Source organism: Wyeomyia smithii, chromosome 3 (genome assembly GCF_029784165.1).
Source record: "Wyeomyia smithii strain HCP4-BCI-WySm-NY-G18 chromosome 3, ASM2978416v1, whole genome shotgun sequence".
NCBI classification, from domain to species: domain Eukaryota; kingdom Metazoa; phylum Arthropoda; class Insecta; order Diptera; family Culicidae; genus Wyeomyia; species Wyeomyia smithii.
This window is the reverse complement of record NC_073696.1, coordinates 221,736,706-221,758,819: the sequence shown is the minus strand read 5'-3', so window position 1 is coordinate 221,758,819 and position 22,114 is coordinate 221,736,706. Positions and strand designations below refer to the sequence as shown.

Here is a 22,114-nt window from a genome sequence, read left to right as displayed (position 1 = left end):
ATGGCACATATGAGCCGTTGCGGAGGTTATGAAGTGGTTTAACATTGGGATACTTAAAATTAACAGTTTCTTTGCGAAATCGGTGATTTTATCTCACCAATGTACATAGACCACTCTGACTTCATATATATATTCACTGGAATCCTCGAATCGTTCCGGAACAGAGTGGTCTATGCACACGAACCTGGTAAATGACAAAGAAAATGACGGTTAATCGTATAAAATGGCTAGTGTCACATGTTATATGATACATATAGCATGTCACATGTAAGATGTCACGTGTTTCATTAGATGTAACACAAGATATTACATATTACATAATATTTTACATGTTACATTTTTCGTGTTACATTACGTGTAACATGTTACATATACCGTGTGCCATGTACAAAACAAGTGACATGTTCCTTATCACATGTGCTATGCTACATGTTACGTGTTACATGATAGTATTACATCGATTTATGTACATAGACCGAATTCCGAACCATTCCGAAACAAAACGGCCATTCTATTTCGGACGAATTTTCAACACGGAATAAATAAGCTTTAAAATTCGATTTTCCGAAATTTTCCTAATCTCCCAACTTCAGCTCCTTGAGTAGATGCGGTTTATGCAAAAAACTCATTTTCGAAAAAAATGGTCTTCAGACCACTCTGTTCCGCAACGGCTCATATCACTAGACTCAGTTCGACGAGCTGAGCATTTTCTGTATGTGTGTGTATGTGCAACTTATCGATCACACTCGATTTTTTCAAAAATGGCTGGACCGATTTTCATAAAATTATTCCAAATGAAAGGTCTATTTTCGCCAAAAAACCCTATTGAATTTCATTGTAATCGGATTTTTACTTTGTATGTTATTGTTATGTTATCAAAATGTGAAAATCCCGAAGGTGCATTATCTCAGAAACTACACAACCGATTTGAACAAAATTGGTTTGAAATGAACGGGCTACCTAAAAATCTCTTAACTTTCAAATTTTATAAAGATTGGACACGAAGTTCAAAAGTTATGAAAAGACACGTGTTCTGAAGACTATATAATCTCACTCATGTTTCTTATAGATGGCTGGACCGACTTTCATAAAATCAGTGTCATATAGAAGGTCTAGTTGCCCCATAAGACCCTATTGATTTTTTTTTGATATCGGACTTTTACGTTGCCTGTTGGGTTTGAAAATGTGAAACTTAGCTATGAAAACAAACATATTCCGAAGACTACTTAAACTCACTCACTTTTCTCAGAGATGGCTGACCCGATTTCCACAAAATTAGTGTCAAAGGAAAGGTCTAGTTGCCGCATAACACCCTATTGAATTTTTCTGTAATCGGACTGTAACTTCGTCACAGACGAAGAATGTATCAAAATGTGAAAATCACGAAACTTAATTATCTCAGAAACTACACAACCGATTTGAACAATACTGATCTCATATAAACGGGCTAGTTAAGGGTTGACTGATAAATTATAATGATTGAACACGTGGTCCAAAAGTTGCGAAAAGAAAGTCATGTTTGAAATAGAAAAAAAATCCTACTATAAATAATCGAATCTGAAATGATATTTAATCGAATGATATACAATCGAGTCTATATATAATCGAGTCCAACCTAAATATAGTGACGTTTCGATTATACCACGATAAAAAAAACGCTGGATATATTTTTTGTGGAAATTTATGACAACAAAAACGAAAACTTTATCCTTTGCTAGAAAATTCCATGACATTAAAGGGTAATATCCACCAAAAAAAAGTTTTCATGTCATTTTTTTATTGGCTTAAATCATGCTAAAACTATCCTAGAATCAAAATCTACATCGCCCAAGTACTGATCTAAACTCAAAATTCGTTTAAAACAATTTTTACCGAACAACTTTTATGTTCCAAAAAAAAATTTTTCGTTTATGTTGGCGATGTTCATTTTTTTTTTAATTTCGAGGCTTTGTAAACTAGTAGAAGTTACCTTAATCGATATTGTGTTTCAAATTTGAAGTATAGAGGTCGCTGCATCAAGATTAGACCGTTACACCGTCTCCACAGTACGTGTTTACTCACAATTTCCCTTTTTCCAGTCGATCAGCCGTTCTCGTAGTGCACGTTCTTTGTTTGAGTTTTTCTATACCTTTTAACTGTGAGTTATATTCAAAAATACTTAAATATGAGTGACAAGTTTGAGTTTTGCGTGATATCGGACACCAACCGCGTCGAAGTCGCCGAGCATCGCATGTTTGATATCGCGGAAGAGGCTAGGCGCAGGCTTATATGAGATAAAAAAAAAGTAAGAAGAGGAAAATAAAGCTCAGGAAGGACAATTTTACGGCGCGGGGATAGGTGATTAAAAAAATTATGGGGGGCTTTATTATTGCGATTCTTGAGATTTATAGCAATTTGAAACTTTAAACGCGTTTTTCTTAAAACCATGTATCCAAAATCGGCGAGCAGTAGAACTGAGAAAGTTTGTGTCCGATTGACTTGAAATTTTAACTGTAGCTTCTTCATTAGATTATCTAGTGAAGTACACACGATTTTAGTGATTTATTAGCAGCGAAAAAAGTTATAAACAATTGAAGTCGATTTTTTTTTGTCAAAAAAGAATTTCTTTTCCAAACCGTTGCCATTTTGCGAGGGAAAATTCTAAAAATATAATCATGTGTACTTGACTAGCAACACTTATGTAGATAATGAAAAAAGTTTTGTTTTGGTTATAAGCGGAGTTGAGCACGACTTCTACTGCTCGCCGCGGAAAAACTTTTAAAAAAGCGGTTCACGGCAATCGCTGCGCAGCCGTCATTTTGTAAAAGAAAATAGCAAAAGAAATTTTTCTATTCTCCAAAAGTTGCTTATTCCAATGATCCAATGATATTATTTATATACCTTACATCCCAAATGTCATTAAAAAAAACATGAAAAAAGTCTTGGTTTTTCGAGCATTTGGTGGATATTACCCCTTAACAAACATCGATAAAAGCCAACTGAAAATCAAAAAAACAGCTGACCATTTTTTAAGCAAAACAACTTGCAGTAAAACCCTTGCACAGTGTTTTACTTACTTACTTCAGCAGCCTAGAGCTGTAGTGGCTCGTGCCGTATCAAGAATTTTCCTCCATTCTACTCGGTTCTGGGCTACTCGTCGCCGATTTCCTAGACGTATAGATACTCGCAGATCCGCTTCAACCTGATCAAGGCAAGGGATTTTACCGCCCTGTCGTCCGGAATCCTCGCGACATGCCCAGCCGACCTTCGACAGGTGCACAATGGGAATCTCTCCAAGTAGTGTCTGCAGCTCGTGATTCATACGCCTACGCCCCTCTCCGCTTTCGGTTTGTATTCCACCACATATTGTCCGCAAAACTTTCCGTTCAAATACGGCCAGTGCGCGTATGTCCTCTGTGAGCAGTGTCATGGTTTCGAGTCCATAGAGAACTAGGGGTCTAATGAGGGTTTTGTACATCGTCAGTTTCGTGCGGCGGCGAATGCTCCTGGATCGAAGCGTCCTGCGTAGGGCAAAGCAGGCTCAATTTCCCACTTGAATTCGTCGTTGGACCTCCTTACTTTTGATATTGTCGGCGGTTACCAGAGATCCCAAGTATACGAACTCCTCTTCCACTTCGAGTTGGTCGCCGTCATAATCACCGTCCATGGAAGGCTGGTTTCTGTGGAAGTTGGTTTCTTTCGAGTAAGAGTTCTTATCTATTGTTTTCAACGCATTTATTTCTAGTCCAACTCTTCTAGCTTTCACTTTAAGTCTGGCAAATTAATCTTACAAATTACTCGGTCTAAGGTAGCTTTGACATGTCGTGTCAGTTTATCCGGAGAACTGTAGTCGTGCATTATTTGCTATAGCTGGTTTCGATCGACTGTATCATACGCTGCCTGGAAGTTCACCGTGTTTTATTCTACCGATTTAGTGTGTGTGTGTGTGTGTGTGTGTGTGTGTGCGTGTGTGTGTGTGTGTGTGTGTGTGTGTGTGGAACCTTTCTAGATCCCACTGTCTGGCAGTGATATAGTGAAAAAAAAAGACAATTGCAACTATCTTTCATTTCTGCATGTTTCATTCTACCGATTTAGTGCTCTGATATTAATATTATTAGCGCCCTTACATTTGATTCAAGTGATATAGTGACTTGATTGCTAATAATCACGATTTGGAATCATCACCTTTTCATAAGTCGACAGTCCAGGCTCGTTTTTAAGCTCGATTCCCAGTTTTATACCACAATCCCAGCTTACTTGCGACATCTTTGACTGAAAGGTTGGGATTCTGTTCGAAACTACTGGCAATTCTTTTGGTTGTTTTTGCGGCCTTCGGATTTCGATTTCCTCTCGATCCTGTTTTCCTGGCAGTCGACAAACGTTTCCCAAGCACTTTTATTACGTTGGAGACGGTTGATTTGGCCACATTCAATAATTTTGCCAACTTGGCGTGCGATTGGTTCGGATTCCCGCGATGCGCGAGCAAAATGTTGTTGCGTCACTTTTCTTGCTGTGACGCCATTTTCACAACTGAAAACGTTAGTCAGGATATTCGGTTTTCAACTCGGGCAGCAAAGAAATTCATTGAAAAAAGTTGTACATGAAAAACGTTGCACGTATGCGGGTAGTACTGCACGATTATCATGAAAAGGCACTCTCGCTATACCAGTACCAGAGAGAACCAAGGAATTCTCTCGACGAAAGCGCGGCGAAAGCTCACACAGTCTTTTTGCTTTCTCTATTTTGTATGAGAACAAGAGGCACCGAAATAATTCATCACCACAGGCAGGTATGAATGGTATAAACGTAAGTAAATTTTGAGTGTAAAATGCGTCCGTGGCACCGCTAGATACTTGAAATAAAGAGATTTGGTTTCGTTTTTGGGTGTTTAGTTGCATATCTGTTGTGGTTATATACCATATCCAAGTTGTTTGAGCTTGTGATCACGGCTCCTCTGCTGTCCCACTGCAAACTATACCTGAGCGCGGATCAACATGGATTTATCTTGGGCGCTCAAACGAACGTCATGTACTTCTATTAGTGTGCGGCGTTTGGCAAAATCAGTCATACCATTACAATTACTAAACTCGAAAGACTCGGTATTAGTGGCAGTGTATTGCGTTGTTGCTGTTCCTACCTTGTCGGTCGTAAATTAATTGTAACAACCGATGATTCTCAAGCAAAAGCTTTTTCCGGCCTCGTTTGGAATCCCACAAGGCACCCGCTTGGGATCGTCGATCTTCTTGTTGTACTTCAATGATGTGAACTATGTACTTAAAGGCCCTCATTTGATGACGATTTGGAGACATTTATAAAAATTCAACGATGGATGCAATCTGCCTCCAACAAGGGTTTGACACCTTCACAAATTGGTGCACCTTGAATTGCATGCTTATCAATCTTGAAAAGTGCTCCGTAGTTTCCTTAACCCGCATCCGGCAACCTGTCATCTTTGACTACAAGCTCTGTGGTACCGAAATCCAACAGGTTGACCATGTAAAGGACCTCTAAGTTATCTTGGATAGCCAACTTTTGTTTAAACTACCTGATTCCTATATTGTGGAAAAGGCATTCAGAGCTTCGAGATTCATTTTTCGCATCATAAAGTTGTCTGGCATTCATATTACCAAAACGGGATGGTAATGATAAGGATTGAGTCGATCCAACGCCGCTTCTTACGCTTCGCTCTCTGTCGTCTACCCTGACGGAGTCGGTTTCATTTACCGAGCTATAAGAACCGATGCCGATGAATCCACTTGGAAACTCGACAAAAAAAAAACATCGTAATGGCCTTGTTTGCCACCGATACGTAGCAGGGGAGACTCGACTATTTTGTTATATCGTCGTTATATTGTATTGCAGTGATCATGATTGTTAAGGTACTTAACCAACATTAGGACATCTGTTGTCTGTTGATACTGACTAATAAATAAATAAATGAATGAATAAAAGTTCTATGGATTTTATAAAGCGTTTCTTGCCGGCTTGTCCATTTTCCAAAATTTGAAATGCTGTTTGCTCGAAACAACATTTTTACAATCAACGTGCAGGATAACCCTTTCAATTAGATTGGAGCCAATTTTATTCCAGGTTATTAAATGGTCACTCTTCACCAGATTTGCATTAGAATGCTGTAGAAAACTAGAATTCTACTCATTTTTCCTGGACACGATCGATAAATTGAAGGAATTATGCTACGAACATATGGCTGGCTAGCGATTCCACTAAAAAAAAAACACGCACAGCATTACAAAACTGGCATCGAAATGTTAAATCACCGGTACAAAAAGTGTGCGTATGAAATGTCATGCAAAATTAAATCTAAATCAAGGGCTGGCTGCCATCGTCACGATATTGACACGCATTGTTGTGAAACCCCGAAAACCGCCGAAACCGTTAAACCACCGGCCCATTGTGCATATTGATGTTTCCTCACGTCATACTGCTAGTTTCAATATCCATTTTCCTGGTTGTGATTTGCTCCAGTTCCTCTGAATAATGGTGCTTCTGGGTCGTTAAGTAGAAAGAAAAACACAATTACCTGGTGACACGCCTTACGACTTACACCTGGTAGGATGTCAACAGTTTGATAGCGTGACGCATCTAAATATTATGGTTACAGTGACATTTGAGGTAATGATGTGTGGTTTAAGCCAACCTTTTGAAGCGATGAGATCAAAGCAATTTACCAGTACAAATCTCACGTGCCACAGAAACAAGCTGACAAATTACAAATTCAAACGTAATTATTTCCACCCAACTTCAACATATATATATAACCAGCAGAAGCCGGGCAACCATAAAAGCTCACACTAGGTTAGTAACATGGCAGCTACAATAAGCATTAAAAGTGTGAATCCATTAAACTCACATGCTAACACATCTACTGCACTCTATCGGTCATCAAAATGTAAACTAGCGAGACATGCCAACATACATTTTAGGATTACCGCCCGTTCGCAGAAGTCTACACCGCAGCCACATATGCACTTGCGTAAGTGCATAATCGCTTTTAGTACATGCAGTAATTAGTGCAAACGCGCCCAGCTAGGATATATTACCTTAGTTAACTTTTCCACCGTTTAAATTGTGCCAGTACCTACAACATAATTTACCAAAATAACTATGTCTGTTTCTGTGTATGTTTAAAGCTATGCATTTCCCTATTAGAATTGTATAAAGTATAATAACAAAACAGCACCAGAAAATGGAAACAATATCCGTGATCTAACTTACACTCAACGGTATGGGATGGGTCCACTCAGCTGCTCCCATGAACTAGTCTTCTACGGACCAATTGTCAGTTAGCGGCGTTGATGAGAGATTAAACTCACAATCGCATTGTTATTAGTTTCAAATTATTTTTATTGGACTCCTCTTCTACGAATCTCCTCGTTTGTTATGAAAATGGGCTCGAAGTTATTTGTTAATGGGTTCGCCCGGCCCACCACCATTGCAGTGGCAAACTCAATTTCGATGAACTACGATGCCTGCCTGCCGCTGCGGTCATCATCGAACGAGCGAGCGAGAGGCGGTTATACAACCATGCTGCTGCTGACTGGACGTCCGCCGCCGTGCATCGGGTTTTGCTTTGATAAATTTTGCAACCCAGCGTGAGAGAACGAGATTCCATAGGCCAACATTTCTTTAGTAGGACAGCAATTGATCCAGTTTTTGATGGTATAAAACGAGTTGAATATTGTATTGAAAATGAATATTTATGGATAAACATCACCCAGATAAAACATATGTGCAACACAATACAATAGCTACCAAGTGGGATGGACCGGTCGCGTTGCATAAAAGCGTTAGCCGCATATGTGATAATAGTGTTTTCTATGGTCAATGAAGTAGGCCTGGTGCAGTACAAGAGGGAAGCCTAATTTATAACTCAAAAAATTGTTCGATTCATAACAATTATGCACTTCACTAAAGTTAGTTTGCAAGATTGATTCGTTTCATTCAGATCATAAAATATTTTTAAAACTGCTAGGAAGTCACCAAACAATTAACGAACCTAAACAAATATTGCTTGAACATGTATCGAATTTACTCAAGGTGTAATCAAATTAGCAATGGAAACCCAAATTAATATTATCAAAATGACATTGGCACTCTTCAATCCACGAATATACGGGTATAAACCCTAGAAAAACATGAATGTGAATCATATCAACCTCCGTAGTAGAACTAATGATTGGAGGCTGCGTTTAAAGGTGTTGATAATGTTTAAGACAAACCCAAGACTGTAAGATTATGATATCACCAAATTCAATGTCACCAAAAGACGACTAGAACAAGATACCCGACTTCTAGTTTTGCCATACATTTTGCCCACGACACATTTATAGCGAATTTCTTTATTCCACCAGCGCACCTCGTTTTGACCTGGAAGCACACTAACTGCTGTCAAAACCCTTCTTTATTCGCTCGATTTTGACCCAGTTTTGACCTGCCGTGCTGCCCGAAGCGCACTGTAAAATTTGTCAGCTTCAACCCACTACTGCACGTGCTAAGTTCGTAAACAATTATCTGGCATCTCTTTCTTACTTGCGTCTTAAATAGCGATGACGTTTTATTATCCCTCGACAGTTTTGCCCGCACACAGTGGAATAAAGAAATTCGCTATTACAACGGTTAGTGCTGCCATCTGATGACTTGAATGCACATAAAACTGGTTATAAGCAAAATCGATTTATCGTGCATTATCCGCCAGTTGAAAATGAAAACTAGATGGCAGCACCATAAAAGGACATTGAAAATCAGATGGCCGCACCGTGCAAAGGGTATTGAAAATTAGATCGCAGGACCATATAAGGATACTGAAAAAAATGGCTCCACCTTGCCGCCATCATGAAATTACCAGTATACAAATTAGTTCGATTTTCGTTCGATATTGACGTCTGCGGACATTTTTCAAACGAATTAGAAGTTGAAGACTTTCGTCAATTACACAGTGCAACAATTTTTTTGCCTTGGCTTCTATGTATGATTTTTTGATGAAGTTTGATGCGAAAACAAGTTTCTTCGAGTTTGAACATATTTCAACTTAAGGGGCAATAATGGCGCCATTTTGAATTTTTGAGAAATCGGAAATTTGCGATGTTTTTTCGACGCCATTTTGTTATAAGACCAAATATCAAAATTCTATGAGTTTGTCCACATATTAGCATCTTCTTACCCATCTTTTAAAAAAACAGTTCTCAAATCGGACAAAAACTGAGCTCAAAACGGTGATTCTACGAAACCGCTTTTGGCATGGTTTTAGTATATTTCACAGAGCAAAATAATATCGAGTATGTATGAGCGTTAATGGTAATGCGCTAATATCTAAAAGTGGTAGTCAAATTATGTCTTATATTGAGTAAAATGTCTCAGAAATCGATTGGTAGGTGTCTGATCTACGTAAAATGTCAGCAACATGTCGATTTTGCCCCGTTTCCCCTACAATACTAAATTAGGTTTATCTCGACGTTCAATTATCCTATTTAAAATCTGTTTAATGTAATATCAAGAGTGTAAGCGATACTCAAAGATACAATAACAATTTGGCATCACATGATCCCCGCCATTTTGCGGGGAGGGGGTCGCATTTGACTTAATCGAAGACGCGATGATTCCGTCTCATAGCTGATGCGAGATTTTTATGTTTTGACCTGTCCTGGCCAAAAATGCCACTCCCTCCCCGCAAGAGGGGGAGGATCATGTGATGCCAAATTGTAATTGTATCTTTGAGTATCGCTTACACTCTTGATATTACATTAAACAGATTTGTTCCAATTTGAATTGCTTCAAACATGGAATTTGCCTGCAACATGGCGTTCATAAGATCGAACATTGCCTGTTGCAGAAAAGAAAGTTTACCTGCCGTAATTGTATTTTTTTCTAATTTTTAATTTTCTATTTTCGGTAGCAATATTACCGGTTTTTGTTTGCCTCCCATATCAACGGTAATTTTCGAACTACCAACATCAGGTGAAATAATGTTCGAACTTCCTATTACCTGTGCATACGTTAAACGGGTATGAAAAGGAGTAGAAAAATTTGGCGGTACAGCGGGGCTTGTAGAATTTATTTGGTTTTGTTTTGATTGGGAAATTGAATTTTGTTTACCCTACCTTGCAACAATGGCTTAACCGACAGGGCATTCGTAAAAATTTGACATATGGTTGCCGTTACAATTGACGCACCGAAAATTTTCACTCTCTTTTATAGGACATCTGTCCTTTTTGTGAGAGTTTCCACAATAAAGGCATTTTTGATTTATGTTACAGAAATTAGATCCAAGGCCATATTGTTGGCAAGTACGGCATTGGGAGATATGTTGTTCACCTCCGCCTATTTAAACAAAAAAGTTATGGCGATTTATTTTTTCAATCTAAAGCGGTTATTTTCAAAAATAGAGAGTTACTATTTTCTACAAAGTGGTTAAAAGTTAACAGAGGTATAATATTGTACCTTTTTTCTACCTACAAAATTGAAAAAATTGGATAATTGATATCATCGAAAATTTGGGAAAATTGTGCAGTGGTTCTCTTATTTTTTTTTTTCAAGTGAAAAGGCTACAAAGGGAAACAACCTCTTAACGTATGAGGAAAAAAATCCGAACAAACTTTCAATTCCAAATTAAAATCTTGCGCAACTTATTTTTCTATACTTGTTTGTTTATTCTAGTAATGTAACTCATTTACAAACCTCATAGGAAAAACTCAGCTCCACATCGCGCTGATTTCCTGATACTCTGGGGTACTTGCTTTATAGCTTCCTGAATTCCGGATGTTTCAATTGTTTTCAGCTCCTTCTTGATTTTTCTTTCAAACAATCGACGTTTTTTGCTCTGTAACCTTTATGGTAGACCATTCGCTTCAAATTTGCTCGGAAAATTTCAATAGACTGCAGCAGTGGCACATTTTGAGGATTGTTTTCTTTCGGAATAAATCCGATATTGCCTTGCCGCAAATCCGCTAAAGTTGCATTAGCATAGTTTGACAATGCAAGGTCTGGCCAAAACACTACTTTGTCATTTTTATAGTGCTTATATTTATAGTTTTAAACACATTTTATGCAGATACTAGTTCATCGTTTTTTAACCAATCGGATATTTATTGCCCAGCTCACGATATGGTTACGCCGACCGACCAGGCGTTTCCACCCTTAATTTCGCTTGAACTTTGCTCTCTTGCAAAGTGCATTTTCGTCCGGTACCAGATTTTTTTTGAAGGTATTTCCATTCTCGAAGAGTTTTTCAATAATGTATATAAATGTTTTTTTTTCTCTATATCCAAGATCTTGTGAATAGTGGAATACTTCACTTATAGATTTTTCTTCATTTCGCTCACAAAAATTGCAAATCAATTTACGACGATCTTCTTTCGACCACGCCTTTTTCCCAACTAAGCGTCACTTGACAGAATCGACTAGTCGTATTACCAGTTATATAAAAGTGGATCTTCATTTTGTGGAAAAGGATTTTTCTATTTGTGCAGCACCTTGAAATCGTAGTGCTGCCATCTGATGACTTGAATGCACATAAAACTGGTTATAAGCAAAATCGATTTATCGTGCATTATCCGCCAGTTGAAAATGAAAACTAGATGGCAGCACCATAAAAGGACATTGAAAATCAGATGGCCGCACCGTGCAAAGGGCATTGAAAATTAGATCGCAGGACCATATAAGGATACTGAAAAAAATGGCTCCACCTTGCCGCCATCATGAAATTACCAGTATACAAATTAGTTCGATTTTCGTTCGATATTGACGTCTGCGGACATTTTTCAAACGAATTAGATGTTGAAGACTTTCGTCAATTACACAGTGCAACAATTTTTTTGCCTTGGCTTCTATGTATGATTTTTTGATGAAGTTTGATGCGAAAACAAGTTTCTTCGAGTTTGAACATATTTCAACTTAAGGGGCAATAATGGCGCCATTTTGAATTTTTGAGAAATCGGAAATTTGCGATGTTTTTTCGACGCCATTTTGTTATAAGACCAAATATCAAAATTCTATGAGTTTGTCCACATATTAGCATCTTCTTACCCATCTTTTAAAAAAACAGTTCTCAAATCGGACAAAAACTGAGCTCAAAACGGTGATTCTACGAAACCGCTTTTGGCATGGTTTTAGTATATTTCACAGAGCAAAATAATATCGAGTATGTATGAGCGTTAATGGTAATGCGCTAATATCTAAAAGTGGTAGTCAAATTATGTCTTATATTGAGTAAAATGTCTCAGAAATCGATTGGTAGGTGTCTGATCTACGTAAAATGTCAGCAACATGTCGATTTTGCCCCGTTTCCCCTACAATACTAAATTAGGTTTATCTCGACGTTCAATTATCCTATTTAAAATCTGTTTAATGTAATATCAAGAGTGTAAGCGATACTCAAAGATACAATAACAATTTGGCATCACATGATCCCCGCCATTTTGCGGGGAGGGGGTCGCATTTGACTTAATCGAAGACGCGATGATTCCGTCTCATAGCTGATGCCAAATTTTTTATGTTTTGACCTGTCCTGGCCAAAAATGCCACTCCCTCCCCGCAAGAGGGGGAGGATCATGTGATGCCAAATTGTAATTGTATCTTTGAGTATCGCTTACACTCTTGATATTACATTAAACAGATTTGTTCCAATTTGAATTGCTTCAAACATGGAATTTGCCTGCAACATGGCGTTCATAAGATCGAACATTGCCTGTTGCAGAAAAGAAAGTTTACCTGCCGTAATTGTATTTTTTTCTAATTTTTAATTTTCTATTTTCGGTAGCAATATTACCGGTTTTTGTTTACCTCCCATATCAACGGTAATTTTCGAACTACCAACATCAGGTGAAATAATGTTCGAACTTCCTATTACCTGTGCATACGTTAAACGGGTATGAAAAGGAGTAGAAAAATTTGGCGGTACAGCGGGGCTTGTAGAATTTATTTGGTTTTGTTTTGATTGGGAAATTGAATTTTGTTTACCCTACCTTGCAACAATGGCTTAACCGACAGGGCATTCGTAAAAATTTGACATATGGTTGCCGTTACAATTGACGCACCGAAAATTTTCACTCTCTTTTATAGGACATCTGTCCTTTTTGTGAGAGTTTCCACAATAAAGGCATTTTTGATTTATGTTACAGAAATTAGATCCAAGGCCATATTGTTGGCAAGTACGGCATTGGGAGATATGTTGTTCACCTCCGCCTATTTAAACAAAAAAGTTATGGCGATTTATTTTTTCAATCTAAAGCGGTTATTTTCAAAAATAGAGAGTTACTATTTTCTACAAAGTGGTTAAAAGTTAACAGAGGTATAATATTGTACCTTTTTTCTACCTACAAAATTGAAAAAATTGGATAATTGATATCATCGAAAATTTGGGAAAATTGTGCAGTGGTTCTCTTATTTTTTTTTTTCAAGTGAAAAGGCTACAAAGGGAAACAACCTCTTAACGTATGAGGAAAAAAATCCGAACAAACTTTCAATTCCAAATTAAAATCTTGCGCAACTTATTTTTCTATACTTGTTTGTTTATTCTAGTAATGTAACTCATTTACAAACCTCATAGGAAAAACTCAGCTCCACATCGCGCTGATTTCCTGATACTCTGGGGTACTTGCTTTATAGCTTCCTGAATTCCGGATGTTTCAATTGTTTTCAGCTCCTTCTTGATTTTTCTTTCAAACAATCGACGTTTTTTGCTCTGTAACCTTTATGGTAGACCATTCGCTTCAAATTTGCTCGGAAAATTTCAATAGACTGCAGCAGTGGCACATTTTGAGGATTGTTTTCTTTCGGAATAAATCCGATATTGCCTTGCCGCAAATCCGCTAAAGTTGCATTAGCATAGTTTGACAATGCAAGGTCTGGCCAAAACACTACTTTGTCATTTTTATAGTGCTTATATTTATAGTTTTAAACACATTTTATGCAGATACTAGTTCATCGTTTTTCAACCAATCGGATATTTATTGCCCAGCTCACGATATGGTTACGCCGACCGACCAGGCGTTTCCACCCTTAATTTCGCTTGAACTTTGCTCTCTTGCAAAGTGCATTTTCGTCCGGTACCAGATTTTTTTTGAAGGTATTTCCATTCTCGAAGAGTTTTTCAATAATGTATATAAATGTTTTTTTTTCTCTATATCCAAGATCTTGTGAATAGTGGAATACTTCACTTATAGATTTTTCTTCATTTCGCTCACAAAAATTGCAAATCAATTTACGACGATCTTCTTTCGACCACGCCTTTTTCCCAACTAAGCGTCACTTGACAGAATCGACTAGTCGTATTACCAGTTATATAAAAGTGGATCTTCATTTTGTGGAAAAGGATTTTTCTATTTGTGCAGCACCTTGAAATCGTAGACCAATTTAAAAGTTGCTCGGATTTTTTTCCTTACACGTTATTTATTTATCAGAACCAAGAGTATACAATATAATATAATGCATAATATATATTATAATACAAACTATATATTATAATACAAACTTGAAACTAGATTTCATTCAATTGCGATTGCTTATTAAGCTAAAAAAGTGATTGAGTTAATCCCGAAACATTCTAAAGTCAATGGTTTCACAGTTTCACAGTATTGATTGTAAATAGCCATCATGCGATAATGATTGATGGCAGACATATTTCGATTTAGAAGTTGCCGAGTATTCCAGTATTGATCTTGCATAGGCTACACACAGTGTTTTGATGGTCTACTGGTCCTGATAGTTTGTAATAAATTAGAAAGCCTTGCATGTTATAAGCTTTGTGGATTATTGTGTTGTAATAACACAGTGCAACAAAAACTGACTTTCTTTTCTGCCTTGGTTTCTATATATAATTTTTTGTGTATTTTGATGTAAAACCAAATTTCTCCGAGTTTGAACATATTTCAACTTAAGGGGCAACAGTTACGCCATTTTGAATTTTTGAGAAATCGGAAATTTTCGATGTTTTTCCAACGCCATTTTGTTTTAAGACCAAATATCAAAATTCTAAGAGTTTGTCCATATATTAGAATCTTCTTACCCATCTTTAAAAAAACCGGTCTTAAATCGAACAAAAACTGAGCTCAATTTTTTGCAATTTGAAAAGTACCACTGCCTATGCCATCAAATGCCATAAAAAGAGCTTTTTCAATGAATAATTTATAAATTAGTTAATTGGTCGGAGCCCTTGAAAAGGCCATATTTATTCTCAATTATTTCGTTTTTATTTGTAGAAGTAGTTTTCTGTAAACAAATGTTTCAAATAATTTAGTAATGCAAGAAATTATGGCTATTCCACGATAACTTCGTATGATTTTCGGCCAGATTTTAAAATAGCCTAAAGAAATGAGCATTTTCATTTTTTGGAAAGCATTCATATTCCAGTTACATGTTGAAAAGCCAGCGCAATAGAGCAGTAAGTTCTGTTGCAAGATTTTTCATAAATACTGCAGGGATTCTGTCAAATTTAGGACATTTGGTTGCGTCAAAGTTATTTAACGCCTGCAAAACATATTGCCCATGAAATTGGTTCTCGCCAATATCCATCGAGAAGTTCGGAAAAAATGCGAAATAATCGCATGGAATAATTTTGCAAAAAGATTGCAAATCCATTCCGTGCTTCTATCAAAATGCATTAGGCAAGGAAAGTACGTAATTATTCGGACAGAACTTTATTTTAAGTTCGGTTTTTACATTACTGATAGCGAGTTTAGTTGACTGCATATATCCTAATAGAATCCTAAGTTTTCACTACTGTTGTGTCTTTTATAGGTTTATGATTTAAATTTTTAATATGACAGGAATTGAATACGAATTCAAGTTCATTTTTTTCTTGGTTTGCTTTTTCTTGGATCTTCCTGAATCTATCCGGAAAATCTTCAGTATCGCAAAAGATTCCATCAGAATCCAGGAAAACGTTCCAAGATATCTCCAAAGGTGATGCTCGAATCTCTAACGGATTTTGATCATCTTGACATTTGTTGTCGGATGAACCAACTGCAGTCCCGGCTTCAGTTTCTTCATCCGAATCCTCACCGGATGAGCTATCATCGATTCCGTACACCATAAGATCATCCAACGCCGACGTTTTTGAAACTGTTCTCATGGACATACACTTCTGAACTGCGAAGGATTGACAGCTTCTCACGACAACGAATAACAACACGTTCACACGCACTATAGTATCAACATGGCAATGTGACTGACTTGCGTTACTTTTCTTTTCGGTATAGAATGTAACGGCACACTCAAAGTTTTTATCATAAAATCAATTATTTCAGTGGTTTTTACAACGTAATTAGTGCAGGCTAGTATGCAAACTATATTTTAACACGAATATTGTCAAAATAATTAATCTTAAATAAGTGATAACTGAGCGTGAATAAAATATCTTATGAAGCTGTTTTCTCGATTTCATTTTTCTACAGATGAAACTGACTTGCGGTTACCGACAGTATAAATAGTTATGGCAATTTCAGTTCGCCGTTAATGTTTAACATGTCGTACATTAGCTGATATGTTTTCGAGGGCATATATTGAAATCATTTTTAAAAAAACATTTCTCTGCATAGATATAAATACAATGCCAATGGTAAGGCATGGTCTATCAGAAACTTCACAAAATGGTTCAAATTAAGACTTTAAAGCAAATTTTTGAATCAGAAAATTTCTTAACAATAGCCTACTTATATGAGTAAATTATATCGATTTCAAAATGATAATGAATCATCTATCACCTTAATAAACGAAAGCAAAACAAATCCGTCTGCTTGTTCCTTGACCAGTTGCATAAAATATTCAACAAACAAACTAAAGCGTAAAACGTTAGAAGCACTGCTGATTAAATTTGATAAACACCCAAGATAGCTGCGAAAAGCAAATAGCGGTTCGCTAGTCAGAAACAAGCAGATTATGCTGAAAAAATACCGTCAAGGTTAGGATTGTTTTCTTTCGAGGATGCAAAGATTGGAAGCGTTCGAGTGTTGCTTGTTTGCTCGTGCACGGGCTGGCAATTAAAAGCACCGAAGTTGTTTGCCCAAATGGCCCCTCATTTCACAGTTTGACTCAGAAACAGCATTTTTTTCACACAATCTATTTACGTTACTGCCTGGTCGCTGCTCAGTTGAAGATAAATTACCAAAATTAAACAATTGAAACAAGAGCTTCAGATTTAAACCAAAACAAGGTAAGCTTCATTTCTACAGTAAAATCAAAGCTCTGCCCGACAACAGACGCTGTTGTAGCACAATCTTAAAATATCTTCTGAACTGAGGGAAATAAGTCGCGCGATGTAACGCAACTGTTGCTGCCTGGTCATTGAATATGAATGCGATGGGCAGAACGCCATTTCAGCGACCTTCCACCACTTGCATCATGATTCATGAATATCGGCGAGAAGCTTTTCGGCAGACAATTTTTTGCCAATTAACGGCAAACACACGCGTGTCTCGGCTCTCTAGTGAGAGACGCCAGGTCCACCACAACGGCTATTAATAGATACTCCAATATAGTTTCAAATGAGCATCAGCAATTTAATCTAGTGGCTCTGAGGTCAACAGAAATAATCCGGACGAAACCAATCATCGATGCAAGCTTCGTGTACTGTTATTATACTGTGAGAGACTGTAATCTAAAAGATATTTGTCTGAATGTTTGTTCTATGGTAGCCTGTTTTTGGTAGATTATATTTTGCACTCTGTGTCTTTCTTTTGCGAAAAATTATTATGCAAAGATGAGCTAATCGTGGATCTGATTTTCTATTTATTTCTTTTTTCGTCTCCGCTTGCAGAGCTTACATCATGATACCGACTAACTACTACCAGCAGCAGCCGCACTCGGCACAACAATATGCGGCTTATGTCAACGACCCGGAGAACCACGTGGAGACCTATTCGCATGGCGAAAGTGGCCCGAGCAGTCCACCGCAGCAGTCTGACAACAGACCACCCGCACCGGAGCCTCCTACCAAAACGCACGGGGTCGTCTATGCGGCTCCTTCTTCAACGCCAACACCGTTTCGACATCAATCACCGTCCGCTGAATTTTCCGTTGTGAAAAGTGTTGAGCCTCCAGTTTATTTATCTCCGAATAACCAACTTCACACCACAATTCACTACAGTCATTCACCGGCCCGACCGGCCATTCAAATCCATCATGAAACTCAAACATCATACCCATCGTTGACACACCCAAACAACGGCATCCTTAACTATCTCGGATTGCAACAAAAACAACCTCTAAGTCTACTCGACTCATACGTTCCGAGTTCCTTACAGCTCTCACCCATCAAAGCCATACCATATCCAACAAAATCGTTTCCAGCAATACACCCCAACCATTACCATCGCCATTATCCAGAATATACTTTCCAGCACTACCACCACTACCAACCACCTCAAATATTCTATCAACCGTCCTACCCTACTTCTCACTCAACTTATCCAGTGTACCAAACTCCACCACAATCAACCGCGGCATCTGTGCCGTTTCCAGTTGTCGCCCCCTATAACACCATTGCCTATTCAGTTCCTTTGACGCACACAAAAACGGTTTCCCAGTTCAAGCGGTCACCGATGCTGGAGACAATGTCCGGTGTCAAATATTCCAGCCCCCGAGCTGTGACGACGGGAGCATCCGGTGCCATCACAAAACTGCAACCAGCCGGAAAGCTCACGTAGCACCCCATCGAGCTCTTCTAAAAACACTGGTTTGCTTTTTTACGGTATCTAAGCGTAAATAAGCAGATTTCACTAGCTGACACATACTCACCCACACGATAAGGTTACCCCCTTCGCCAAGAGATTAGTTGATCGGTAGTGAAATTATGAGGTAGAATTAAGTTATTTTTATTGTTATGTGATTCCTTCATCTTACCTGTACATAAAAACGAACTAATCGAAATAAATGTTGATCGAATTTTAACCAAGCTTCAGTGTATTTTGCTAAAACTGTTGTGATAACAAGTTGAAGAGGTTGAATTAACACATGTATTGTATTTCAAATTTTTGAAAAAAAATGCGACCTTTGCTAGTATACTATAAAACTATGACACATGAAGGTGAGTATTCGAAAGCTAATAATTACTAACTTGGTGCTGCTATTCCAGTGTCGCAACCTTGAGGAAATATTATATAAGAACGTTGAATTCAATAGAGACTGGATATATACTGTAAAGGATGCAGGATGCATACAAGAAAAACACTATGTTCGTAATCTCCAAACCAGTAACATTGCGCCTGCACCTCACTCACGGCTGCCAACAGAAATGATATTAGCTTTACCTCCGTTCATTTATTTTTTACATTTCGTTGACTTGATAAAATATGAATATCAATAAATTAAATTTTATTAAAAGTTTGTCCATGCGATCAGAACCATAGTAAAGCTACAGAACTAATAATATGCTCATATTTTTGGCGTACTGATACTTTTAATTAAATTTAAATTTAATTAAATTACTTTTAATCCACACTTGTTTAGTTGTAAAACCAGCTCTTGAACGTTGTTTCTCGAATGTCAGTACAAAAAAAAAAAAACAAAAACTAAAAACTCGCAAATTATCAACTGAAATATATAAAAGGAAAAAGTTACTCGAACTTTGGATTTTTCATTTTTTTATTTTTAAACAATTATAAAATTTACCATAACTATTTACGAAAAAATTACCATAAAAATACTGTTTCAAATTATTTTATTTCTTTTGTAAAATAGTTAAAATAACATTATTATTTATTTTTATTTACTATTCGATTACCAATTATGTTCTTGCGACGGTACCGTTCACTGAACGTTGTTTCACTAGCGCAGCGTTTTAGTAAACTTTTTTTAACTCTCGATGCATTTTAGGGGGGTAGTAGAGACAGTTACGTAACTGTGATGTTTGCTTGAAATTGAAAATTTCGGAGGGGGGTCAGGCTGATTAGCGTTACGTAAATTTAGGGGGGGGAGGAGTCATCTCGAACGTTACCTCTCGTTACATGGGCGGGGGAGGGAGTCTGAAATCTAGATTTTTAGCGTTACGTAATTTGTGTACGACGCCTTACAAAAATTCGTCTATTCTTAAGAAATCGAATAAAATTTTATAGTTATTGCATTTTTCATAACACAGCTGAACCATAATACCTTAATTGAGGGTTAGTTGATGTTTTAGCATACAGGGGGTAGACAAAATGATTGAGACAGGCAAAATTTGGTCAATTTTCAAACTGCCAGAATTTCACGGAAAATGAATCAATTTTGATGAAAGAGGTTTCATTTTACTATAAACCTATCCTAGTTTCCTAGTATTACGTGAGAACTTGATGCGGGCAAGTAAACATGGATGTTTACTTGTTTGACTAACACAAACGATTTTACATATTTCTACTCATGGCGTTATTTAAATAAACCATTACCAGAGTTAACGTAGTGCGAGATCTTGGGGTTATGCTTGATGCAGAGTTGAACTTCCGGGAACACTACAGTTATATAATCAACAAAGCTAGGCGGAATCTCGGGTTCATTCTCCGGATTAAAACCGAATTTCGTGATCCTTACTGCCTGCGCTCCATGTACTACAGTCTAGTGCGGTCTGTTCTGGAAACAGCTGCCGTCGTGTGGAGCCCTTTTCGCAGCATCTGGATAACTAGTATCGAAAATATCCAGTCGAAGTTCATAAAATTCGCTCTACGACTACTTCCTTGGAGAAATCCAGATGCGCTACCTCCGTACGAAGCCCGGTGCAGACTTTTAGGAATAGACACTCTCGAAAAGCGACGCAAAAAGCGGTTTTCGTCGGAAAGATCCTGCTAGGAGAGATCAACGCGCCCTGGATTCTCAATAAAATGGATGTGAACGTGCTGCCACGTCCACTGCGTCAACGAAGCTTTTTGAGGCTCCAACAACATAGGACGGACTACTCACAAAACGAGCCTATTCGAACTTTGTGCGCTCTATTCAATAGATATTATTATTTGTTCGACTTTCATGGTTCCTCTGCTGTTTTTCGTGATCGTGTTACAAACTTTTATGTGCAGATATAGTTCTAGTCATTGGTTTTTAAGTGATCATTTAGACTGTTTATCCGAAGAATGTAAACAAATCAATAAATAAATAAATAAAATAAATAAATAAATAAAAAGGGTACAACACACACAATATCGCACGCTATCAGATTAGATCAGTTGAGAGAATTCGTTATCGATATTGTTTTTGGCACATTTTGCGTGTTGTAGGATAAGTACACCGTACAAGTACACAATACACCGTGCCCAAGTACTGAGTCAAGAAAATTTCCAGCTCAAAAAGATCCTCGACTCGATCGGGAATCGAACCTGACATCACAACCGTGTGAGAGAGCTAGCCGACCGGCATCGCTAACCACTAAACCACGGGGACCAAAAAAGGAACAAATACTGTTTCATTGCATCATTGTTTACTTTCAATGTGGTTCAGCAATGTCAAGTTTTCCCACCACCAACATCTCTCAAACAGTTGGAGAAGACTCTAATTGATGAGTGGCCCAACATACCGTTGAAGGAAATTTAAAGACTGTACGAATTGATCCCTAGGAGGATTCAGGTGGTCCTTGGGGCTAATGGTGGAACTACTCCGTACTAATAAATGGAGTACAGTAATTTGAGATTGCTCTTTAACATATCTGAAATCATAAAATCTTTAATTTTACTTTTCAGAAGTCGTTTTGACGGCATACTACTTGTGCAAAGTGGTGTTCATCATCTCTAATTTATTAGCAATATATAAACTTAAAAAAACCAAGCTGTCAGGAAAAGTTCTAAACGCTGTAAAAAAGTACATTTTAACACACACTCCTAAAATCCGGAACATTTCCGGTGTCCATTGGCCGCATCAAGTTTTCACGGAATACTAGGAAACTAGGATAGTTTTTCAGTAAAATGAAACCTGTTTCCTCAAAATTTATTCATTTTCCGTGAAGTTCTGACCGTTCAAAAATTGACCAAATTCTACCTGTCTCAATCATTTTGTCAACCCCCCGTAAATGCGGAAGGACTGTGAATGACGCCACAATCGACCATTACTTACTGCTTGCGCCATCTATTGACAGCGAGTACTTAGTTGCGCAGTCAATATATTTTCATTTGGCGCCCTACTCTCACCATATAAAAACGGCTTTCTCATGTCGTTTTCGTTTTTG

At 37.6% G+C, this 22,114-nt stretch overlaps 1 protein-coding gene across 1 annotated transcript in view; it reads left to right on the top strand.

The window, feature by feature from the left end:
* LOC129731291 (putative uncharacterized protein DDB_G0291608) overlaps positions 1 to 18,884 on the top strand; it is a 52,023-nt gene extending 33,139 nt beyond the window's left edge. The window contains exon 4 of the mRNA XM_055691155.1: positions 17,750 to 18,884. Within this exon, the coding sequence (XP_055547130.1) occupies positions 17,750 to 18,638 (889 nt within the window). The 3' untranslated portion in view covers positions 18,639 to 18,884. The remainder of the gene's footprint in view (positions 1 to 17,749) is intronic.
* Positions 18,885 to 22,114: the final 3,230 nt, after the last annotated feature.